Raw genomic sequence first — 26602 nt, 5'->3', positions numbered from 1 at the left:
AGTAGGAGGTGGAGGAGGGGGGTGGTGGTGGAGAAGGAGGGGGGCCCCTCCGTGTGCGTCAGTAAGTCAAACATGTTCCAATAACGGGCTATATGCTGCTATTTGCAGTTTGCTGTAGCCAGGCGTCAGAGTGAGCCTGAGCAGAAACCTGCAGCGATGTTTCTCCTTCTTCGTCTTCTTCCTCTGTGATGGAAACGGTCTGATCAGAAGGGATGGCATCTCCAAAGCTGCAAACAAATGAGAGGTCGGTTGAAGTTTTTCTCTTACTTTGGATATGCTGAAATTAAATCTTACATTCAGTAGAGATAATGAGTGTAATAACAAACTGTAGGGTGTTGATAATTGGAGCACCAGCCCACTTATTTGCATCACCATGGGCGGCTGTTAATGTGATATTACTGCCTGAGTAGTCTATTCTTCTTTCCCCCACCTATTTCAAATGGTTTTTTTTTTCTTCTCTGTAGCCTAAAAAACATACTAACTTGACTGAAAAGGTTCTGTTCTATAAAGTATTGGTCTTTGCCTATTAAACATACACCTGCTAACACACTGTATTATTTACTGTCATTTAATATTACATTAATGTTAAGCCTATCTGACATAATGCGTGATAATGCACCTATTGTTTCACAATTTTCACTTGTAATTTGATTTGCTTTATTGGCATAGGAATGCTGATGTTTTCTTACTTCCTTTTTTAAAGTGTATCATATTCAATATCTATGCTAAGCGTTTTGCAGCAAAATGAAAAAGAACAAATGGACAGTCTGTTAAGATCTCCTTGACATAAACCTGATTCAGATTTTTCCCTTTCTTTTAGAGATCTAACCTTCACCAGCACTACCTCAAAGACAAAGCATTCATCTGTCCCCGAGCTCTAAGACGACAGAGGATGGCAGGATGTGTAAGGATGAACGCACTGATGGGACATCCTCAAGGGTTACATGTGAGGCTGCTGGCTGTGTGTGTGATACTAAGCTGGCTTGGTATTAGAGACCATTTGGGGGTCTATGCCCAGAACACTGAGAGGAGGGTATTGGCTCACATCCCCGGGGACATCATCATAGGGGCTCTCTTCTCAGTCCACCACCAACCACCTGCAGACAAGGTAGGCTATGGCATGTATGTGTGTTTATGTGTTTTCCCCGTTTACTCCACATGTGATGAACGTTAGTAATCCACTTAGGCTCTATTTTGTTCAGGTTCATGAGCGAAAATGTGGTGCAGTGCGAGAGCAGTACGGGATCCAGAGAGTGGAGGCCATGATGCACACTCTGGATCGAATCAATGCAGACCCTTCTATCCTCCCCAACATCACTCTGGGCTGTGAGATCAGGTCAGAAACCAATCAGCAAACTGTTTTTTCTTCCTCAGCTTTTAATTGTTATTGACCTGAATCTTAGATGATGAGTGGACCAAGTATTTCCATGATGAAGAATTATCACACAAAAAAGGGCTAACCTGCTAAAATGTTGGCTCTTCTGTTAGTATAAGAGATAGACTGTAAATAAAGTATATTGTTTATCATGTAGACAGTCTGTATTGCCAACTTGTTGGAATATAACTCAGGAGTTTAAACTGTTCTAAACAATTTGGAGCAAATTCAGATACAGTAGGAAAGGACAAAAAAAAAGAAGATATGTGCCTGAACTTTACAGAGATGTTAGGTGTCACCAGCAGTTAGATAATCATCAAAATATTGAGGAACATTTTATTTGGATTCATCTTTTACCAAATGCACTTTGACAAGCATAGGCGAAGTGGTGCACAGATCTATTCATGACATTTTTCAATGCCAGTCATTTCAGGTTTGAAAAAGCTTTCACTGGTCTCTTAAAAGTACCCAAAACAAGCTTTCATAACTGACACATCTGCCAACAACAGTTAAGTATGCAAGGTGAAAATGTGTTTAAGTTAACAAGTGCCAGTAATAAATTCAGTGTTTCATTAAAAGGAGAGGACAAACCGTCAGGGAGACAGCAGACTGCTGAGGACTTGTTCTAGACAGGTGAACTGTGGCTGGAGATGGAAGCCCTATAGGAGAAGACTGATTATTTAATAGGGTAGCTAATGAAGTGAGCCACACAGAGGCACAAGTCCACTACCAATGACCTGCAGTAAATCAGCATTTCAGGCTTTGAGACCCACAAGTCAAATCTACAAGGGATTCTTAATCTATGACGAATCAAAGTGTGTCAAAAAGACACTGCCTGGACTAAAAGCTTCTACGGCTCGGAAATTCCAATAAGTACAGTATGTTAGAAGTTTTTGGTTGCTGCTATCATTTTTCCTCTCTGTGAGTGGTGATGAGGGTTACATTGAAAACTCATCTACATTGTAAGTTATGGGGGACAAAATTAACCGGATAAATGTTCTAAATAAGCTTCAGCTCATAAAAGACACACCATCAAAGGAAACAATATATGCAAAAAAAAAAGTACTTAGGAATGTCCTTTGAAGATACTTTCTGGATTTAACTGACTAAGAACTACTAAAGCCTCAATTCAGCTGTAGTTAAGTTCTTGTAAGTAAGTGGTTCTTACAAATTGCTTCCTTCCTCAAGTGGCTACTACAAGCTATCATCCACTGAATCCACTTATTTCACAAATAACAATAAGAACTCATCCATTCCTCACCAGGGACTCGTGCTGGCACTCTGCTGTGGCACTGGAGCAGAGCATCGAGTTCATCCGGGACACGCTTGTGTCGAACGAAGAGGAGGAGAACCAGGGCAAGTGCACTGCAGAGCAAGGGAGCATGCTGATGCAGGGGAAGAAGCCCATCGTGGGCCTGATTGGACCAGGGTCCAGCTCTGTGGCCATCCAGGTGCAAAATCTCCTCCAGCTCTTTAACATCCCACAGATAGCGTACTCGGCCACGAGCATGGACCTCAGTGACAAGGTAAGACCACTCCACAAAAACAATGGCGTCCACCTGAGGCTTTTTTACTTTAATAAAAGCAAACCACTAGTTGGTGGGACATTAAATCAGTGCAGATTTGACATATTCGTTACTGTAACATCTTCTCCAGTAATTCAGCTAAGTAAAAGCGAACATCCTGATGGATTTCACGTATAATAACATTGGTGGAAAATTAGTTTTGGATGCCTGTGAAACAAAGTAGAGGGTCTCAAATTCTATATTTATATGATCAATTCTATCACAATGAATAGACCTACTATGCACGTTGACCCTGGAACGTTTTAATTCATGGTGTCGTGTAAACCCCATGCAGGCTGGGCATATGTATGTATGACACAGTAATCAAATAAAAACTTCTACATGGCAAAGTACACACATTCTTCAACCAAGCAGAAGTACTTTGAACTTTCAGCTTCACTGAAGGATAACTTAAAAAGTACAGGTGCTTAAAAGTGCTCATAGCATATATTTTCACCAGCTGTTTCTGTAACAATCTGAGCCACCCTCATATCTGGGAGACTACTAGACTAGTTAAATTAAACAACCATTAAGGTGGAAATTGGACCTCAATGATGTAAAATAGAAATGATTTAATTTTAACTTTGGTTTTGAAATGTGTGAAATGAAAATTGTATGTTTTTTTTTGTTTTTTTTTGTTAAAATGTAGGAGGTAAGAAGTTGTCATGCCTAATATATCCTACTCAAGTACAGTGAAGAAGTATTTGTACGTTATTTTACTTTCCCCAGAGCCTGTATAAATATTTCATGAGGGTGGTGCCATCAGATATGCAACAGGCCAGAGCCATGGTGGACATCGTCAAGAGATACAACTGGAGCTACGTGTCTGCTATACACACAGAGGGTAATGTGTGTTACTGTTTTATATCTGTCCTTCTGTTTTTGTCTCTTTCTCGTCTACTCGTTAACAACATTTACATCATGATAACACACAATGTTCATTAGTGTTATGGATACATATTAAGGTCTAATATAAATAAAGGGATCTTTATGGGGAGAATGTTTTAGACAATTGGTCAGAGATGGAGAAAGACATGTATCTACATGCAGTTCTTTGTTTCAGTTTTTATAGTTCTCAGCCTGACTGAGCTAAAAGAGAATCATTATACTTTTACTCCCTGACATTGTGACCTTGCATCATTGTAGAAAAAGCCCCAAATCCAATTGCATGTAACTTTGTGTGCAAAGCTTGCCGCAGCAAGAAACACGGGAGCCAAAAAGAAGCCTTCACACAGACGAGCACAAAAAAGAAAACACACACCCACTCCTCTTTTCAAACCTCCGATTTGAGTTTTCACAATACTCTGGGGGCTCTTATAATCATGCCATGAATATAAAATGTAAATAAACTGAAGTCTGATTATTTATTCTCTGTAATGCTGGTCATCATTGGCCAAGCCTCACTGGGAACATCTGCTATTGGCTTTGAACTCTCTGGCTGTCGTGGAGCTCTGTCCACTGGTTTCAGCCAGTGGACACTTTCTTGGAGCAGCTGCTAAATATCAGATTCACATTTAATAACTCTATGTTTATTGTCCTATCTATAGCTTTTTTTAAAAAAGCTATGTATTACATTTTTGCTTCAAGTGACTCCATCATACAGTGCAGATAAAAGGCTGATCTCTAACTCTGTAGTTGAGTTATGTAGGCATTATTACCACACATGGATTACCACAAGTGTAAAGGTTTCCGTCCCTGAATCCTTAATCTATCTAGAAACCAAGCACAGGGTATCAGCATCAACCTCAATATACCATACTGTTACTTTCCACTTCCACACCATTTTCTTTAAACCTCTTAGTGACTGAGAACATACGTTTTTATATTAATCTGTCTTGATAAGAATAAGATCTAAATCCAAACCTTATCATTCCTGTTAATTATGTATAATACCAAAGCTTTAGAGAGAAGGATTTCTAAAAGTTCTTTTGCATGCCAAAGGTACTTTTTGTGGTTTAAAACGTCTTGTCATGAAAGAAAAGCCCTTCAGTTTAACAACTATGCTGGAGACTATTGGCCTAGTAACACATGGCTGCTATGTATGTTATTATACGTACAACATTGGATTGTTTATTTTTATTATCCTATACAAAACTACCCAGACATTGTTGTACAAATGTTCTGCTTATTTCAGAGACAACTCATTTTATGCATAATTAATACACATTTTAGTGTGCTGAAGTCTTTCTAAAGTGCAGACACACTTTGCTTTTTACTTTGCATGCATTTGCATAAACTAATGAAAGATGAATAACTCAGAAGTGACATTAACTTTCCCTAATTATCAGCTACAAAGTATTTTAACTTTAAGCCGACACTTTACCTTGCTATTTATTCATTTTATTCTGGATTTATTATTCATATGTTTGGCAGGATGTGGTTGTTTCATACATTTATGTGTTTCTTTTTTAATGGTGCGAGACGAGCTTTGTCGGTTAGAGTGTTTTTTTAATATCATGTGCGCCAGTGTCCTTCTAACATTTACACATCAACCAGGGCTGCTGCTACTCTGACAGTGAAAGGCTTTCTATTTCATTATATTGTTTATATGACTAGTCAGGTTGAGATGCAAATAATCCATATATACTGAAAATCACAGGTTGTGGAAGTGTTGAACACTGTACTGTAGCTTTAAGATTTCATTTTGCCTTCACCTGTAGGCGACAAACTCATTCTTAATAACATTGTCTGTAGGAAGAAATTTGTCCTTGAAACACACTTGGGCAGTTTTCAAGAAGATTTTGACATTCACCAATGTGAATGGAAAGTTTGTTCATAGCTATGACCAAAATTTAAAAAAAATTTGAGAGCACTCTTACGCAGACTTGAATGCGGACATGCCTGGACAAAATTAGATCATTGTGTTTTCTTAATTTAGCCTGTTTAGGCTTCATTTCGAGCAGCACTACATGTACTTTAAATTAGAATAGTATTTCTTATACTTTATGTCCTCTGCACAATCCTTTTTAGATTTTACTTTGGGCAGTCCTGATGTCTGTGTACTTCTCTTTTCAATCATGTGTGACTTCTGTGTGTCTCAGTCTTATGCCCTTGTATGGAAAATAACGATTATCTGCGCTAATTAGGAAAAACATACTTGAGCTTATAGCTAATGGGGGAATGGAAATCATCCATTTAAGAACACAGGTGTTAACAATTTTGCATGAATCCACCGAAGACTTCTTTAGGATCCACCTCAGAAGAAATTTAAGAAAAATCTTGGGAAGATATCTGTAATTAAGGCCCATGTTGTCTTCATTGAGGGGAAAAAAGGCCTCTTGAAGAGTGAAAAATAAAAGGAAAGATATATGAAAGAGGAAATTGTAATAATTGAAATCCAAACATAGGGCAGCATCATCAGCAACCTTAGCAGGAGGTTGACTCAAGGTGAAAATAAAGTTTAAAAAAGCACGACTGTGTTACCACTCGAGTAGGCATGCCACATATGGCAGGAAAAAATCACATGGAGTAATGAAAAGGACGCCTCAACCAGTGACGTGACCAGAGTAAGAGCACTCTTGCAAAGCAGCAGAAAGTAGGTGACCTAATTTCTAGCAAAAACAGGGGAGTCAAACCCCTGACTGCTCCCATTATGGGAACAAAATTACCTGATTCTCAAGTGTGAGCTGGCATTGCCCCAGTGTATATGCATCTAAACTGCTCTCTTAAAGAATCCTGGCAACTAGAGTATTTTATCACATTCTCAAAGGCTTGTTTGCTTCATTTAATAAGGTGACAAACCCCAGATGATTTGCGTGCATTATTGTATGTATCACCATTCCCTTAATGTTTCCTCCTCTGTAGGTAATTATGGAGAGAGTGGTATGGAGGCTTTTAAAGACATGGCAGCAAAGGAGGGGATCTGCATCGCCCACTCTGATAAGATATATAGCAACGCAGGGGAACAGGGTTTCGATAAGCTGTTGCAAAAGCTGCGAGCCCATCTGCCCAAAGCCAGGGTGGTGGCCTGCTTCTGCGAGGGCATGACTGTCAGAGGCATACTGATGGCCATGAGACGACAGCGCCTGGTGGGGGAGTTTCTGCTGGTTGGCAGGTGAGCGGAGGATTGTGTGAAATGGATTTCATGATTTTTTTAAGGGGGCCAAAAGAAATGACTAACAAACTTGTGCTTGAGTTTTTTTGTGTGTGTGTGTTTTGCATTCATTTTCAATCCAGAGTGTCTCCAGATATCTACAGTACCATCAGCAGACAAGATGTGTTTGTCTCATCATCATCCGTGTTTTCATCTTCATCACATACATCCACTTCGTAACGGAAAATCAAGGTAATTTTGAATTAACGTTTTCAGAGAGCAAATTTCAAACAAGTTGCATGACACTTCCATAGAAGTTAAATCATTTTTTCCACAGCAGGGTTACTCTGTGTTTTATTAGCTTGGCTAGACATTCAAACATTTAAATGGTGAAAACTTTGAATTAGAAAATGAAGACCACATTTAAAGTACAAAACAAAATGTTACAATTAGTCGAAAAAGGGGGCATTAAGAAAGCAGGAGTTTTCACTCTGTCTCTCATAGTCTGAGATTGACATGTCTTATTTTAAGGTTTAGCTCTCTTGCTCTCTCTCGTCCGTGGTGTTCTATAAATGCCTCTACTCATTAAGAGCCACATATGTAGGCTGTCGCTCAAATGTGACGGCAGGAAAAATAAAATAACCTTGAACTACATATTGCAAAACACCAGGCTCTATAAGCCATATTACTATACAGGGCTTTTACACAGTTTTGCTGTTGTCATGTTCTCATATAAGGTCATTTTCTTAAATGTTTGTTTGAGGTTAGTTTTATTTGAGTCTTGGTGCTTCTTTTAACGCTCATGCTTTAAGGCACTCTTACATTAGACTGCACTACTATGTGACATATAAAAATGTATGCCCTTTAAAAGTTAGATTTTAGCACCAAATTATCAAATTCACCATGGACTTTGTGTTTGAGTTTGTTCACCTGCACCATGGTTTGTGTACTGTTAGTGTGCAGTGGATATGTGCTTGTGTTACATTTTCAGAAAAAGGAGAGACTGAAGCAGCAGATGAGGGTTTTTTTTCTTGTTCTGTTCAGTTGCCAGCACTGCCTTAGCTGGTTCTGAACTGCTGTTTTCATGCCAATGTCGGCCTTCAGCTTGACTGTACAAAAATAGATGGAGAAATGAAATTCTTGCACACATCCCTTGGACAATACACAGTTAAGATACTCAGAGTGTTATTACCCACTTTGTTTTTTTTTCCAACAATTGGGTGGCTTAATGAAATAATGTACAGACATTTGAAAGTACAGCAACATGTTGACATGTTTGTTTTTTGTCATTAAAGATATGAAATATCTGCGTAACTGCTGGAAAGTTTGCCATTTCATTTGGTACTGAGTAATTGGTTCCCTCAGTATGTATTTGACTTTGCATCTAGCAATGCAGCTACAGCCAAAATAGGTGTTTGTGTCACAGTGTTCTTTGCACATCCTGTGTTCAGGCCAGTTTTTTATTTATTTTTGTCCAGGCTGTCAAATTTAGTTATGTGCTAAAGTAGCAGATGAACCGAATATTCCAGTGCAGAAGTGTTGAATGACCATAGGTATATTATTCTGAGTGTATTTGAGGCTTTCATTGTCAATTATTAGGTTTCTCATTAGGAAGTTACTGACTGTTTATCACTGATTAGCTAAAATGTGCTCAGTTACCTGGTGGAGGAGCTCCACTTCTAAAGTAGGTAATGCGATCAAAGGACAGTAGTCAGTTCACTTTTCAGATGTGTTATGAACGCCTCTTATTTATTTCCATACACCTGAAATGTTATGACAGTCCTAGCCTAAGCTTTGTATTTCATTCTAATTCACACATTTTAGCATGCTGACAAACTTAAATTAAGATGGTGAATATGGTAAACTTAGAATTTAAACTGAGAAAGAGAAAACCCCAACCCAGAGAGGAGATTGTGGATTGATGCTATTAACCGCTAAGCTCATCTGAGAGAACAAAAGAATGGACTTCTTCTAATCCTGCTTTAAAATATTGTGTTAACTTGAGCAAAGTGTTACAGCCTTATAACTAACATTACGACCCAAGAACACTGACTGAATGTGACAGCTGCATGGCAGTGATCCTGATGTTAACGTTAACTTGCTAATGCAAACTAATTAGCACTCACTTACGCTTTGATAATAAATTTCTTGCCCTTCTCTTCCCAAACCATAAGGGTAATTAACCCATCCATATCGAAAACACAGTAAAGCTGTCCGTATGTCTGTAGGCTTTATTCCTGCAGCAGTGTAAGGGGAATGATTCTCCTCTAAATAAAAGTAAACATCAACCGTGTTTAAGTTCTGGCAAGGACTTTGCCATGTTTCTAGATTGAAATGCTGTCCTGTGTGCTGTATAAAGGTCGCAAGTGCCCAAAACTTGAAGTTAATCTTAATATCTTAGTTTTTTTTATGGTCATCAGTTGATTTAAACTTGGGTCGTTTTGAAGAGATGAAAAATGATCAAGCCCGTGCTGCAGCTCCACAGTGTGTTCAACAGCAGCCACTGCTTTCCTCAGCTCTTTTTGCCCTCCAGGCGTCACTGAGAGCTATGATTTGCATACTGGGGAAAGACGGACTCAGAGGGCAGAACAAACAGCTAGCTGCGGGAGTGTCACTCACCTGGGGGAGGGGTTACTTCCCTTTGTGATGTCATGAAGGGAAAACCTCCAAACAGCCTGTTTGAGCACACATTTTTGGAAACGTGGAGATGACTTTTCTCACAATTGGGGGGGGGGGGGTTTGTAGACAGACTAGGGTAACATTACTTTTTGAAAACCATGGTAAAGTGTGTTTTTCATAATATGTGACCTTTAAAGTTTAGTGCCACTCAATTAAGTTGCTATGTTACTACAAATACCTTAAACTCTGGAAAAGTTCTAAAAAAAAATGTTGTTGTGAAATATCAAACGTGACTCCTATCTGAAATTTTAAAAATATTTAAATTGAGAAAATTACAATTTACTTCCTCTGATCCTGAAGTCATTGTTAGACCATGTTTAGTTCAACTTAGTTCGTTTTATCTGAAATGGGGTCTTTTTTCACTGAGCTTACTCTGACCCACTAATGTTTCAAGTACTCATAAAGCCACCTGATTCCTATCAGCTTTTCCATCAGCAGGTACTGCCATCTGCTTGTTGAAGCCCCTCACGAAACACAGCAGCTCATTTTTGGCAGCTGTTTCACTTTTTCTTACATTTTCACATCTTGTTTAGTTTCATTTTAGAGATATAAATATTTTCAGCCTGAAGTTCCTGCCACTCTAGAGTTCTAGTGTGCACTCAGAAAAGATCTGGCTGGAAGTTGATCATTATTGTGAGAGAGAGAGAAAGAGCACAAGCACACACTTGTGCATGTCTTCAGGCTTGTAGGTGGTGCAGCCAACACACTGCAAACAGCATATTGACCTACCAGGTCCATGTGTGGGTTTCAAAGCTCTCGTTCAAGTGTGATTCAAACTAACCAGTGTCAAAGCTCTTTATGCTTTTCATATCCATTCCCATCCTTTTTTTATGGCAGTGTACAATTTCTGTGCTCGCTTCTCTAAGGATGAGTTATGAAATGATCTCCTACCTCAACCAGAGAACCAGGCATCACACAAAATCCACCCACATTGCTGTTGTATAACTCCAGCTCTGTTCACTGGAGTTATAAGTTTTCAAAAATGACTTATTTTCCTTTTTTTGTGAGTTAGAAAGAGAGGAGTGCATTTGGTTGTGTCAGTGGGTGGACGTGTTTACATGTATGCACATGTGTTGAGGTGTAATCAGCACGCTGTTGTTGATTGTAGACACGCGTCCAGAGGGAGAGATAATAATAGACAGCAGAAGAACATTTGCGCACTGATGAAATAGCCTTTTGAGTCAAAGCCCTCAATGTTTTTGAACGTCAGAACAGATGTGTCTGCAGACGCTGCAGTCTGCCGTTGTGTGTCTGGTGTTTAATGCTAATTAAGCACAAGGTCTGCTTTGTATCGGTACGCATAAGGCGTATATATATATATACTCTGTAGAACAAAGCCAAATGGTAATTGACTTGACATTTTTGAGGAACAAATCAATATTTGCTTGGACTTTTCAGAATTAAAAATACATTCAGAGATTGGGTTATAAGAAAAGTGTTTTTCTATAATGAGGACTTGCATGTGCACTAAAAAATCTTTTTCTGAAGTTGTTAAGGTCAAGTAAATCAATAAGCTCTTTAATACAAATGCGTCTCAGTGGACTTCACACAAATGAACCTTCAGAGTCCCACATAAGCTTTGCAAACAAAGTTATGTGACCATAAAAGTAATACACAAAAAATAAAACACACATCACAAATCAGCAATTTGAAAGAAAAGACATTCTAGCTCTCTGTCAAAGCTAGCCAAGTCCTCTTGCACCAACCTTTGAGCCTTGAAGTTTTATACAGATTATCTTTGCACATGAACATAATAAAAAAAAATCACTTCAAAATTTTTAACTTGGATATGAGAGCAAATACTTTCTATTTTCATCACCCTCTTAGTCTTGAGTTAGCACATCATAATAAATATTTTATTCTACTGTAACTCTCTGCACCACCTGTCTCCTTAAATCTGTGCAAATAGTGCTCTTAAATGTGGTAATTAGCACAGATTAAACTTTTTTTTTTACAGCAGGCCTATAGGCTCCAAAATCTGTGATCATGAACTGGGTGCTTTTTTGATCTTAATACAAATCTGCTGTACCCTAATCTTGTATTTAGCTTAAAGCTGGGCTATGCAAAGATACACTAAGTTATGTTTCACTGAGTAAACCAGGTCCACAGCTAAGTGTAGAACCCCAGTGAATGAGTGAACTGTTAGTAAAGGGAGGGGGAGCTGTCTCCCTGTGCAGAATACATAATCACAATAAAGTCTCTAACTCTGACATCATACTCAGTTTCCAGATTTATGGAGTTATGCTTTTGGATCATTTGCTCTCATGTCAGCTCTACAGAAGGCTCCTTATAAATGCTAGACAATAAAAGCTTTTCATCAGTTCTTGCTGAGGCAGCAGAGTTATGTAAACAGTCAAATCTCGCTGTGCAATGCAATCTTGAGCAACAGTTTACCAAGATGCTCGTGAATACTGAGTGGACTCTGTGTAAGAATAAGGCAGCTGTTATATATGCAAAAAATGCCTCTATGTATCCTACAATTTAAAATGCTGATTTAATAAAAAAAAGCAATAGAAAATACGAAGAATATCTGTGTCAGGCAACATTTAGAATAAATACGTACATAAAGAAATGTGTGTTATTTTGGAGTAATTATTTCACCAGCTAACAACCTGCTGTACCTTTTCTCCTCGTGTGCAGTGATGGCTGGGCGGACAGGTATGATGTCACGGATGGTTTCCAAAAGGAGGCAGCAGGTGGAATCACTATAAAGCTAAAGTCGGCGTATGTGACCTGGTTTGATGATTATTACCTGAACCTGAAACCCGACTCCAACCTGAGGAATCCCTGGTATCCTGAGTTCTGGCAGCATCGCTTCCAGTGCAGGCTGAGGGGACATCCACAGGAGAGCAACATATTCAACCGCACCTGCACCTGTAAGAACAACGCAGACATCACATTTACACTGCTCCTTAAAGTACTTCTCTTGTTTGTATTCACGCCATCAGTTTAGGGTTAGAAGATTTCTCAGCATGAGCAGCTCAGTCTTCTCCACAGGGAGGGAGTCGCTGCGCCATCAGTACGCCCAAGACACCAAGATGGGTTTTGTGATAAACGCCATTTATTCCATGGCTTATGGCCTGCATGCTATGCAGCAAACCCTCTGTCCAGGATATAAGGTGTGACAAAAATAAATCGCAATTCAATTGAAAGCATTCAGATTCAGTACGACAGCTCTGAACATGTTTGCTTTTAATCCGGCTCCAGGGTTTGTGTGAAGACATGAGGCCCATTGATGGTCGAAAGCTGCTGGAATTCCTGATGAAAACCAACTTCACTGGTGTATCTGGGGAGGCCATCCTCTTCGACGAGAACGGAGACTCACCTGGCAGGTAAGGAGCATGTTGAGAGGGAAGAAGAGAAAAAAATATATATCAATTCTTAAAATGTATCATGCATATAATGAATGTCCCTCAGGTATGAAATCATGAACTTCAAGCACATTGGTGAGGAGGAATACGCTTACATCCATGTGGGAAGCTGGGATCAGGGTGGCCTGAAAATGAACGATGAGGAAATCTGGAGTAATGAAAGTGAAGTCATCATGTCAGTCTGCTCTGAACCCTGCCAGAAGGCACAGATAAAGGTACGCACAAAAACTGCAGAACGCAAACTGTTCTTACACTTTTTATTTGCATGAATGCATGCATACATATTTGCAGCTTATTTTGTTATAGCCTCGAACCAAAATACATGGTTTCATACATTGATGCTGCACTTTAAACCAAAGAAGAACATTTCACAGCTTTGCTGGACAAAAAAAAAAGCTGTGAAGCAAGACCCACACAGTGAGCTTGATTTGGTTCCACAAGTTTGCAATCTAAAACATTTGGTCCAATCAGATCCTCAAGTCCCCGACCAGGGACACAGTAAAGCTCTTTGTTCAAGCCTTAATCATGTCCCATCTGGGCTGTTGTAACTCCCTGCATCCCTTCCAAATCAAGGAAAACACTGATGTCTGCCTCTTCTTTATCATCCCAGAAGTCTCCATCATTAAACCCTTCCTACACACTCATCACCGACTCCCTCTAATGTGGAAGCTTGTAAGGAATTCAAAATACTAAACCGATGCATACGCTTGTGAGGCCCATTTTCAAAGCTTTCGCTTTACAAGCCGCCTGCTGCTCTGCAATCTGTGCTAACTGAGCAATTTTACACATTTTTGCAGAAAAAAAACATACATATTCTTTTAAAGTTGCCACTTTCCCGCTACACCTGTATTCCTTTTCATCAACCAATTCAGGCTGTCCAAGGATTGATATCACATGGCAAGTACAAAGCAAATGTTCACACGCAAGGACAGCTTACAGTGTCCAGATCCCTTGACCTTTATGTCTTTAGACTGTGAGAAGAAGCTGAAGCCCACAGGGGAAACCCAGATGGACCTATTAATAATTACAACACCAGTTTATGTACGGACATAGAACTTGACCATTTCTCTGCTTTAATTAGCATTTTTTTTTACTCCATATCGGCGTTCAAGGACCTAAGCTTTTCAAAACATCTTCCTTTATTTTCTTGTGATCCCATGATGATGAAATCCTTATTTCATTTCCCTGGCCTGCAGGGCAGCCAGAGTGTAAGATTAGCTACAGAAAAGTGCCATTGGAGCTGTGAGACCTGTCTGCCCATTCATACCGCTTTGTGTATATGTGTGTGTCTGTCTCTGTCTGCAGGTGATCCGTAAAGGAGAGGTGAGCTGCTGTTGGACTTGCACTCCCTGCAAGGACAACGAGTTTGTGTTTGATGAGTACACATGTCGAGCGTGTCTCCTCGGCTCCTGGCCCACAGACGACCTCACTGGTAAACACACTTTGTTCATGTGTCTCCTATTATTTGAAAGAAAAAGAAAAAAAGTTTCAAACAAGCCAGAGGATCTGGGTCATGGACTTCTAATGCACCCAAAATCCCCTGACATGTTACTTAACACATACACACTCACACACACACATACCACAAACTGAAAAACACTCCTGGCTAAGACTCGCTCACTGATGTAGAAAAGTAGTGTACTGGAGAGAGATATTAGAACATGAATGAAGGATTTGGCTGAAACTAGGTTTCAAATCTAAAAACTCTGTAACAACATTTAAAAAAAAATCAATTTCCTGCACTTTATAAACACTTGTTGTCTCTTGCAATAATTATCACCTCCTGCAAAAAAAACAACAACATAAAGCTTGTATCATAGCTGTATTCTCCACAGATCAGCAGTGTTTATCCTTTCATCACTCTGTTGTCTCTCTCTGATCCCTTTAGTCAATGGATAAAACGTAGCTTCAGAATGAGTGTGTAAATTAGTCATGAGTCCATTTTTGCTGCATCCACATCAAGCTGCATGCAAACACATGAATTCAAATCCTTTACTATTCTTTCGTCCGTCAGGTTGTGAGCCTATCCCGGTGCAATACGTGCAATGGGGGGATCCAGAGCCCATCGCTGCAGTGGTCTTTGCCTGTCTGGGGCTCCTGGCCACACTTTTTGTTACTTCTGTCTTTATCAAGTAATTATTACACTGTGCAATATAAATTACATTAAACACAGTCAAATCCATAATATCAGTGATATGCATTCTTAACAACAATAGGTCAACTTTTTTCGACACCCTTTGAACGACAACCATCATGGTGGTGCTTTGACCCAGTGTTAGTGTTACCTGTTTTGATTTATTTACACAAACTGAATTTTATCCTGGATTATTGAATTCATCTCCATCATTGGTTACCACATTGACTAATATGAGTAACCTTTGCACTTATAAGAAGAAAAGACTTAAGCTTGTTGTTGTGAAACGGGGTCAAAATATCACATTTTAGTTTGGTTACACAAAATCCAAAAATGGAACTAATTATGGGTCAAAACAACAGATTGATGTGTTATAAAATGAATTTTGATGTGTCCATAAAACACAAAATATAGAAGACATTTTTTTATGTTGTGGTATGCAGTATGTCTTGGTGCAGATGTCTACATTAATATTAACTGATATGAATAATTTATCTATAGATATGAAATCTAAAAATAGTGTCATAAATACAAACTTGTTTGAGTATCAAGGAGCAAGTAAAGTCCTTAACTCACCCAACTATATTTGACTAACTTAAGTTTGATCTACCTGTAGGTTTTGGGACACCCCTGTGGTAAAGTCTTCCAGCCGTGAGCTCTGCTACATCATCCTGGCTGGAATATGTTTGGGCTACCTGTGCACGTTCAGCCTTATCGCCAAGCCTCACATAGTCTACTGCTACCTGCAGCGCCTGGGAATCGGCCTGTCACCTGCCATGAGCTACTCTGCCTTGGTCACTAAGGTACAGTATATGCATTACAGTATTTGTACACAGATTAACACACACCTCGATTTAGTATAGGTAACTGTCTTGTTTCACTTTTTTGCAAATATCTGTCAGTTAAAGCGCTTATTGTTCATTCACCAGGTTTATCTGATATCTTACTTTTTCAGAAAAACCATATTACGTCAATCTGTCGCCCATTTTTGGACACATTTTAAGATGAAAGAGGATGTTGGGATCATGATTAGAAGCATCAGAATAAAACTGCAAAATCAACCCTAAATGTAGCTGTGGAAGAGCCCTTACTGCTTCATCACACACACTCACTGAGGAGGTGGAGGACACACAGGAGGAACATACAGTGTGTAGTATTATGTATGTGTAGGACCCTCACCAAGAGGAGTGTGTAAGCAGCCTGGAAGAAATGTTGCATATGAGACTATATTATAAACAGATGTTTTTTGGCAGAGCAGGTTGATCTCTGAGTGCTTGAATACATTTTAAAAAAACTTTAACATTGACATAGCAAAGGTATTTTAAATGGTTACTAACTGTCTAATTAAAGTGTTTGTGCAACAACATCTGATCAGACAACTTGTCTACTATCACAGATCAATGTTTTGAAGGTTTTGTTTCAGGCCATCTGAGAATAAGGGAAATGTGAAAAGCTACCTCCAGAGTTTGGATGATGGCCAATTGTCAGGGAGATATTCTAGTGTGGGCTGAGGTGGCTGTTTGAGATCTGGGAACTGAAAAAGGGGATTATTGTTATGAATCAGTGCGAGCGGTATTATCCACAGTCGATGCATGTGAAGCCTGCATAACCATTTGATCTATTTTCGATTCCAGACCAACCGAATAGCACGGATCCTGGCAGGCAGCAAGAAGAAGATCTGCACCAAGAAGCCGCGCTTCATGTCCGCCTGCGCACAATTGGTCATCGCCTTCCTACTCATACTGCTGCAGCTCGGGATTATTGTGGCACTTCTCATCATAGAGCCACCACAGGTTTGTGCGTATATGTTTTTTTAAAATGTGGGGGATGCTCATTTGCATTGACTTAGACTAATAGAGCGACCCCTGCCTGTCTCCCCTCTTAGGTGATCTATGACTACCCGAGTATCCGAGAGGTCCACTTGATCTGCAATATGACCACTCTGGGGGTGGTGGCGCCTCTGGGCTATAATGGCCTGCTTATCCTCAGCTGCACCTTCTACGCCTTCAAGGTACTTCAATATGACATTACTGATAATGCACCAGTTTGCCCCATTATACTTCTCCCTATATTATTTTCTATATGCTACTTTTTCTTCTTTGCTTCAACTTATTCTGCTTTAAAAGTTTCATTTCCACTTTTCTCCTTCAGACTCGGAATGTTCCGGCTAACTTTAACGAGGCAAAGTATATTGCCTTTACCATGTACACCACCTGTATCATCTGGCTGGCTTTTGTTCCTATTTACTTTGGCTCCAACTACAAGATCATAACCATGTGCTTTAGTGTCAGCCTCAGTGCCACGGTTGCTCTCTGCTGCATGTTTGTTCCAAAGGTAAGGAAAGTACATCTCACAGCATTAGAGTTACAGTATAAAACACAATCTCATAAAAGACTATTCCCCTCATCTGATATCATTTTTGTACCCTTTCATCTTTCTGCTGGTTGTTACTTTTTTTCGCCTTCTTACTGGTCAGGTGTACATCATGCTTGCCAAGCCTGAGAAAAATGTCCGGAGTGCTTTCACAACATCCACAGTGGTGCGCATGCACGTGGGTGACGCCAAGAAGGCTGCCAAGACCGGCAAATCCTCCAGCAGCATGGCCAACTTTTTCAGACGCGGTGGGTCAGCGCAGGATGATGTCAGGTACATGGAGGAACTGAGGGGGTATTTAGCTAATAATGAATAAATGCACACTCACTTTATGAAACACCTGTGTCTGATTGCTGTGTTATCAAAGTATGTTAACTGCATTTTTCAAGCTGTTTTTGTCACATCACTTTATCAATAACGCTACCAGCACAATCTTGGTTTGCGTTAAAATCACTCAGAATGTTACTTTTGTAAAGGTTTTTATTCATTAAAGTGCTAGAGACAAAAGGATGAAGTCTAGTTAGAAGTGGAAGAGAATATTCGCTTGCAGTGGCAGACATGGCACAGTCTCATAAAACTACACACTTTCCTTGGTTTGACAATCGGAATGAATCTCTTACCAGCCACATACTATTGTTGTTTTTGTGTAGCAGCTCTTGCATAGAGGAACAAAAACAACTCTGCTGAGTTATTGCCAAGAATGTTACTTGGTCCTTCGACCGTAAATGAGCTGAATCCACCACAACAGGCTAAATCTGCTGAGAAAACTGCTCCATGAGCTGAAAAAAAAAAAAAAAAAGGGCTACCTCATTTGGGTTAAGTACTCCCAGCGGAGACCCCGCTGCCTTTAAGGATTTCTCTTTCTAGGGAAGATAAAAGAAAATGTAGGGAGATGTAAAATTACACAGAGAGTGAATGGTAGAAGGGGGGATGGTAGAAACACTGACGAGAAGAAGTGGAACAAGAACCTTAGAGTAGATGGCGAAGATTATTCTCTAAATGTGAAATATGTAACAATACATACAGTTTGTATCTCTTTAAAAGATGTACAGTAATGCAAGGGGAATTGTGATTGGAGGGAGCTATCGAGGGTGGATTGTGTGTGCTAAAGATTTTGTGCGAACCAAATTATAATCAATATTACTACAAAACGAAGATTTAATTACATGCACAATTAATATGCAAGCACGATGATTCACACACTTCACTACTGAGAATTGAATGCAGATAAAACGGCTCCAAGAATTGAAAACAACCACAATGCAAATGAAAGCAACAACAAAAAGTATCTGTGGATTTACGTCAGCCGTTAGTAAAAACAACTGTTGCGCTCATTAGCGATAAGTATTGTATCGAGGCTTCATCTATTGTTACAGCAGCATGTAACCACCTGCCAGCTGCTGGCTAGGCACAGAGCACATGGCAGAAGAAGCTTAGCTTTAGCTTGTGACGCGAACTTACAGTTTAATGCCGCTCCATCACTGTTAAAGTAATGCATGTTTATGTTGTCCCTATCATACAATCCCACATGCAACATTACAAAACAACGAATCAAAATGCACAACAAGCAGAAAAGGACAATGGCCATCTTCACTCATGTTAATGAAATGTCATTATGTCATTTGAATATGATTATTAAAATGTGTTTTTATGTAGATAGCTCTATAACAATGTATTACAGTTTATTTTGCTTGAATAAGGTTCATCACAAATTACTTGAGGTTTTGGGTGCTCAGGGGGGACTCAGCCTCTTTCAGTGAAGGGTTAAAGACCCTGGTAGCCCTCCCTCCTGATTCTGTAGCACACCGTGCAGAATTCCTCATTAGATCAGACATTTTTCGAATCATAATTCAACCATGGTAAACCAATTTAATGCCTTGTGTCTTTAATATGTTTTGCAGCTCCAATGGTAAATCTGTGACATGGGGGCAGAATGAGCAGAGGCACAGGCCCAATCTTTGGAAGAGGATGTCGTTCCATGTCAAGAAGAAAGAAGCAGTGGAGGTGAACCAGACGGCGATCATAAAGCCCTTCTCTAAAGGTGCAGACACGCCTGCAGACACAGGTGTCATAGAGCAGTATGAAGAGCCACAGCCATCTCAGCCGTGCTTCCAGCCAGGAGAGGACAGAGAGGAACCGTTACCCACCTACGTCCCCGAGCATCCCGCAGAGGTGAGGAGAAGAGGCGGGGAAAACGGTCAGGGCGTCGGCATGGTGGACGGCGGGGACATAAGCGTCATAGGCGTGGGTGACATCGGCATGGGGATGATCGGCGGACAGCCCCAGGGCACCACCATCATGGACCAAATCAGCTGCGTAGTTAACCGCTTCACCGCCAACATCAGTGAGCTGAACACCATGATGCTGCCGGGGGGAGTCACCGTTAGCACCGCTACCACGACCCCTCAGCCCCCTGCCGCAGACGCAGCCAACTGCCCACCACAGTACCTCGCATCCAGGGGCAGACAAGCTCCTTCCACGGTCACCACGTATGCCGAGGTCGCTCCAGTTTCTAATTACTGCGAGAACAGACCAGCGGGTAAGATTTATGAGCATCTGAGTAGCAGGAGAGCAAAGGATATGGAGGAGCTGGTGGCTCTGACGCCTCCGTCACCATTTAGAGACTCATCTTTAAGCTCTGACAGCAGCTCAACCCACTCAATGTCGCCGGCCTCTGAGGCTGAATATGACCAACTATTGCTGAGACACTACAGCCAGAGCTCTTCCTCTCTTTAAATCATCTCGCTGCTCTTTTTTTGTCCTCGTCGTTTCTCCTTCATTTGGATTATTTCATGAAAAAGTACAAGCTTCGGACTCGACCGAACTCTTGGATGCCTTTCTACGTGTGGATATTCTGAATATTTAAGCATTTTTGTCTTACTTGATACACCTACACATGCCTCCAAATGTAGAGGGACGAGAGAGAAATACAAGACTGCAAAGGGTCAATGTAGAATATATTATCAATGTCAGCGCTTGATCTTTTGTCACTGGAACTGAAACATCACACGGGCATTTGGATGACATTTCAAAGAGGTTTCTGACTGGTTTAAAACTTTCAATGTTCCAAAGAAGTACTGATGAGACTATGTCATTTTAAAATGATTATTAAACATAAGAAGAGGGGATTGATGGAGTTGTTATAAGAAGTTTTCTGGGGGAGGTTTGCTCATATTTGTAATCATAGAATGGCATTTTCTTTTTTGAGGTAAGGCATTAGATGACTAAGGATAGATGATTTGTTGATTAAATGCGATTAGTGGTTTGTTTTTCTTGCTCATACCACAGTATTTCTGTTGGCTCTCTCAGTATATTGTCACTTTTTGTTTTCTTGTAAACTGCCATTATCTTAAACACTTTGAAACATAGATGGATGCAGATGGTATACACTCTGTATCAGTATCTGTCCAGGGGGAAAAAACACTCTAATAACTTTGCCTGTACCCTTTTTTCCTTCCCTTTAGGCGAGCGTTTTATATTGTGATGCTAAAGGAGGAAGTGTATAGATGCTTGAATTTTCAAAGCAAGAGGCAGGTTGAGAGGAAATGACTCAATGACATTTCAAGCAGAATATTTACTGAGAACAAAACCACTTTTATTCAAAGAGGACAGTACATCCGAGGGGAACTTAAAACAATGTCTCAATGGACACAACATCAGGTGTTTATACCCACAAAGACCTTATGGACTATTTGGATGTCTTATTTAATTATTTATGATATGACTTATTTGAATGTACCATAACTTGTCTTTTGAAGTGGACCAAACTGATCTTCCACCTCAGGATTTGTTTGAACCAAAATACTCTCTGACGTCAGCTCCTACCTGCCAAACGAGCACCACTCTCTGTTTCCAGTTTGCATGATGTCAACATTTGTTTGCACTCTTTAGTGTAATACTCTTGGATATTTTACACGTCAGGCCTATTAAGATTAATAGATACGGTAGCAATGTTATTCTATATGAGTGGTATTTATATGTTTTTCATAGACGTTTTATGGAGAGGAGGGAACTGGAAGTATGTAACAATATTCAAGCGTTTATTGCAACAACAAAAAAAAGAAGCTTGTTTTCAGCCTGGCTTTTTACCTAGACACTGTACGTGCCAATATCTCTCTGGACAATTGCCATATTTGCATGCAGGTTAGTGCCTCCTGAAATGTAAGCCAACAGTTATCTACAGCAGACATTTGTCTTATTCTTATGTCTTCATTCGCCTTTCAGAAACTTCAAATTTATTATTTAGTAAATCAAAAGTCCATGGCAAACTGAAAATAATTTTACTATATTTCATTTTGAGCGAACAACGCCGGCGGGTAAATGGTCACATGACCATTTGTATTTAACACACCTGTGTATGCCCTGTGATTGTGCTGGGCGAACCTGAGGAAGCTACAGGCCAAACTCGTTGTTCGCTCACAAAAAAATATAGTAAAGTTATTTTCAGTGTGCCACAGGCTATTTATTTTTTGTGGTTTGTTCCTGCAACCGCGCGCACCTGAGAACGTGTTTAGGCTGTTCATGGGGGTACCCTGTTGGCCATTTAGATAACATTTATTATTTAGATTTGTGTCTCATTATATCCTGTAAAACCGTCTTTTTTTACAATAATCTGTAATTTATTGTAAATGCTACTCATTGTAGGAACACTTTGATCACAATACATGAATTTCTTCACGCAATTTTAGAAAAAAAAAAACACTATGTCACTTTTCATATTTATATGTTTTTCATCTTAGTTTTGATGGGAGAGAGGATTTCAAGCATTAATTGCTGGGGAAAAAAACAGCTTGTTTCCAGCTTGGCTTTTGACCTACACACTACACACTGTACGTGTCAATATCTCCCTGCTGTAAGTTACATTGTGTTTTATTGGGCACATTTTTACTGTGAGCCCATTGTGATTCTCTAAAGCATTTCAGCCATTCTTTTAATATATTTCATGAGATTTTTCTTATGCATGCACTTATTCACTAAATATTCTTTTCCTGTATACCTTTTGTCTGTGTCTGTGTTTTGGCCTTTCTACAGATGCACATTAATGATAGTATGGATTCACCCGCGAGCAGATGTAACTTATGATATACATATGCAGCCGTCTTTTTCTTTATCTGATGTTTTTCTGAGCAGGAATGTGTTCTCTAAGCTGTTTTTTAATGTTAAAATCAACCAGGACAATTGTCTTATTTGCATGCACGTTAGTGCCTCCTGAAATTGAAATCAGGTGCATATATTACAATTTCAGCTAATAGTTTAAAGACTATCTACAGATGACATTTGTCCTGGTTTTACGTCGCCAGTCGCCTTTCAGAAAGTCAAAACTTAGTATTTGGACTTGTGCTGCATTAAAGGTTTATATTCTGCAAAACCTTCTTTTTACAATCATCTGTGATTTATTTAAAATGCTATTTTTTTCCATCAAAGGAAAATGACTTTGATCACAAAACATGAATTTCTTTATCTTAATTTTAGAAATGTTTTATTACTAATCAAAAACCAAGTATTACTCTAAATGGAAGAAAAGGCCTGAAAATGATTCTTTATAATACTAGTTTGGTACTGAAACAGTCTTGTGATTTTGCAAGTGTCGGCTATTTCTAAATGACTCTTAAAATCCGATTGCTTGTTACAATTTATCTAGTCACGTTTCCTGTTCACGCCAACACGTCAACTGTGTGCTGTGTTATTTTTACACTTCCTCAGCTTATGTTACTTATGAGCCTTTTCTAAATAAGAAGTTAATTGTGTCAAATCACAGTGCGATAATTAATAAACCTCACAGGAAACAGGGTTTCTAGGGCACTCTTCATTAAATAACATGTGAGATAATTTCCTATGCGGTAAAGTTGAACAGGAAAATTAATATTCAGAAGATGGTGGGCAAAGTTTTGAGCATAATAGCTTTGATGAGTCGGGGGACAGAGAAGTGCTTTAATGGAAAAACTCATTGTTTGTCCTTGAGATGTGATGACGGTATTATCTTCCCCCGCACTGATAGAGATACAGCAGTATAACAACCTCCAGACTCAAAATGACCATAAAGTTAATTAACACCTTCAGCAAACACTGAACATTCAAACCTTCAGGATGTATTTTAGCTGAACTTTGTCAATAGTCTAAACTGATGCAGTCAGAAGTTACTGTTTTCAACCTGAAGGAAATTCATGATATTCCCTGACTCTTACAAACCAATTTAGATTTCACACAATTACATCTCACATGGGCAACATTGCTATCTGTAGCTATAGCACACGGGTGGTGTTTTTACAGAAGCATATGTATAATCACAGCCTTACTCATCACTGGCTTGGCATACATGTACGTGTTAATGAAGGCAACTGAAAATAAACGGTTCAGCTGCTATACTTTGTGTGCATAAGCAGTGTGCAAACAAAACAAAAGTACAATTTCCCTGATTTCACATAAAGCTATACGAAGAGGCAAGGTGCAGCAGGATGTCAGGGTAAGAGTTGCAAAAAAGAAGCAATAATTACCATTCAGAAGAAAACTAACTGCCAAATATTTCAATGATGATCAATTTTGTGATTCTTCAAGGGTTCGCTATTCAGGGTAGAAAATGTTCCCCCTTTTACCCCCCTCATGAACGGCCCTGCAAAAGAGACTTCACTTTGTCACTTAGGTGGAGGACAGAGAACAGTTACTGTTCAGCACACTCGTTGTTTTATCATTTATGTATGTTTTCTCAGCATCATTGTAAATGAGGGTCGCCCTCAATGATCTCTCCGAGAACTAAAATAAAGGTTGATGATGATGATGATGATGATGATGATGATGATGATGATGAAACAAGGCTGCCAACCTGGCTGAAGGTACAGGACTAGGGAAGACACTGCCTCTGTCTGAATGTACTTGTTTTCTTTACTTAAGTTGGGTTAATAATATCTGAAGCTGTCTCATTGCTGTAACTTTTTTCTGGAGTATTTAACCTCCAAAACATCTAATTTAGTAAAGCTGTGGCTTGAGTAGGTTTAATGTTAGCCATCTGGTGTCTGTGAACTACAACTTTTGAAATATTTTTGTACCAATGCCTTTACACAGAGCCTTGTGCAAAGCAGTGAAATACACGCTCTATGATGTAGTAGCCTAATTGGAGAGCCATCATTAATTGTTAAAGAAATGAGTTATTTTTTCCTTCTTTACTTGCTGTTAGATTCCAAGTGTTGCTCTTCTTTTTTGAAAGAGTGGCCTGCATAGATGAGGATTTGCCTAAAATGCCACTTGATTTAGGTTACATTGATTCGCCCATCCCATCTCAGTGAAAGCATAGTTTGACATCTAACTGACAGGTCTTCCTTTACTGCACCATGGCTTTGTTTAAATAAGCAGCATACAGTATGAAGGTGTCCTTTAGGAGTTTTCCCTCTTCAGGTCAGATAATGCGGACTAACTGTGAGGAGTTTAAATTTGGCATTTTGAAAGGACACTTCTCAAAAAAAAAAAAAAAAAAGAGCAAGAAACTGGCCAGACTGTTTCGCAACCCACAAAAGGTTAACACATGACAACAGTTGCATAATGTGAAAAGTATTTTGCACTAAAGAAGCCCTCTAGAACAGGAACTAGTCCACTACGAAGCGCCTACGGAAACCCGTGCGCACTGCGCGTCTCCTCAGGATGACGAGGCGAGGTCACAAGCTCCCGAGCACAGCACACACACACCGACACACACACACACACACACACTTCCCCGCCGGGAGGGCGGGTCCTAAACACGTATACGGGAGATACGCAGGGATCAGGACCTGGGGGTGAAGGCTGAAACTCTCTCACTCATTGCGCGTCAAAGTTGCTGAAAGTTGTTTGAAGTGGGGTGAGCATGACCAACATCTCGTCGTACAGCAACGGCATGCAGAACCTGCGGAAGGAGCACCTGTACAAGGTGCTGGTCATCGGGGACCTGGGGGTGGGGAAGACCTCCATCATCCGGCGGTACGTGCATCAGACCTACTCCACCAACTACAGGGCCACCATCGGGGTGGACTTCGCCCTGAAGGTGCTCAACTGGAACTCAAAGACTATCAGGCTTCAACTTTGGGACATTGCAGGTGAAGAATTTTTATTTTTGAAACTGGATATCGTTATCATTCTATGGGGTCACAATAAAAACTCAATATAAACCATCTGATCATCTGCAGGGTTATATGCAGAGTGAAAATGGGGTATAATGCATTCATATTGTGCACCATGTGGGGTTTTAAATGTTTATGTGTTAAAATGTGAGGCATGCAAAGAACCACAGTCTCAATGAAAAGTCAAAAAGCTGTGTCGCAAGGCTGGTTGAGTTAAGGAGAAAATTGATGGCCAAGGAGATAATACCTTCTTTGAAATGGACAGGCATGACTGTTGTGAAATTATGAAATCCTCTGAAAGATGTACTGTCACTGTGGAGAGCTGGTATCTGACACTTACACAGTATTCTCTTGCACACGCACACACACACACACACACACACACACACACACACACACACACACACACACACACACACACACACACACTCATTGATAAGGGATGAGCAGCACGCACTCTTTAAGTCATTCATTTAAGGTGTGGTACTGCATCATGTGAATATAAACCATGTGAGGAAGATTTAAAGGCCAGTCACAGGAGTGTCATTGTAGTCTAAATAAAAAACAAACATAATTACAGCACACACATGCAGGCACATGCTTCAAGAGCTTCATTTTGACCCACCAAATGAGATTACGCGTCTGATTTAGTCTTGACTACCTGCTTTAAACCAGAGAGAAACAACATGACATATTCTTCTTAAATGTCCTTTCAAGCTTTTGAATTGCGCCATGACCACCACTTGCACCATTTATTGAATGACAGCGTGTCAGGTGGTGTGAGTGAGGCGTTAGTGTCTGTCTCACACTGCTGTCACAGAACTGTGCATGGTTGTCCTCCTCTGGCATGAAAGGAGGAAGTTCTCAATCCATTTAGTCAGATTTTCCATTTCTTCTTAGTCTTGAGGCGAACGACAGCATTTTTGTCCTCGTCAAAGTTCACATTTAGAGGACATGATGTGTAAAATAAGCTAGATGCAAATGC

The 26602-nt window shown here is 39.9% G+C and overlaps 2 protein-coding genes across 2 annotated transcripts in view; both read left to right on the top strand.

Annotated features, from left to right (window-relative positions):
* The first annotated feature begins 84 nt into the window (after positions 1–84).
* Positions 85–22902, top strand: grm5a (glutamate receptor, metabotropic 5a). The gene is made up of 18 exons (XM_020639827.3): positions 85–244; positions 821–1108; positions 1203–1336; positions 2640–2901; positions 3670–3784; positions 6745–6994; positions 12293–12528; positions 12650–12771; positions 12860–12984; positions 13070–13238; positions 14329–14455; positions 15038–15155; positions 15774–15960; positions 16792–16950; positions 17043–17168; positions 17309–17491; positions 17634–17803; positions 19432–22902. Exons 2-18 carry the CDS (start codon positions 893–895, stop codon positions 20264–20266), a joined length of 3534 nt encoding a protein of 1177 aa, XP_020495483.2. The 5' UTR covers positions 85–244; positions 821–892; the 3' UTR covers positions 20267–22902.
* Positions 22903–23043: 141 nt separating this feature from the next.
* Positions 23044–26602, top strand: part of rab38b (RAB38b, member of RAS oncogene family) — an 8896-nt gene continuing 5337 nt past the window's right edge. Inside the window, exon 1 of the mRNA XM_020639880.3 lies at positions 23044–25593. Coding sequence (XP_020495536.1) covers positions 25365–25593 — 229 coding nt within the window. The 5' untranslated portion in view covers positions 23044–25364. The remainder of the gene's footprint in view (positions 25594–26602) is intronic.

This window comes from Labrus bergylta, chromosome 14 (genome assembly GCF_963930695.1).
Source record: "Labrus bergylta chromosome 14, fLabBer1.1, whole genome shotgun sequence".
In the NCBI taxonomy this organism is placed as follows: domain Eukaryota; kingdom Metazoa; phylum Chordata; class Actinopteri; order Labriformes; family Labridae; genus Labrus; species Labrus bergylta.
The sequence above is the reverse complement of the archived record's forward strand: the minus strand, read 5'-3'. Positions and strand labels throughout refer to the sequence as shown.

Excerpts from the sequence above, each read along its gene's own strand:
- grm5a (XM_020639827.3), top strand. The coding sequence starts at position 893 with ATGGCAGGATGTGTAAGGATGAACGCACTGATGGGACATCCTCAAGGG. Across the intron at positions 1,337-2,639 it reads ACTCTGGGCTGTGAGATCAG|GGACTCGTGCTGGCACTCTG; the intron begins GTCAGAAACCAA and ends ATTCCTCACCAG. Across the intron at positions 2,902-3,669 it reads GCATGGACCTCAGTGACAAG|AGCCTGTATAAATATTTCAT; the intron begins GTAAGACCACTC and ends TACTTTCCCCAG.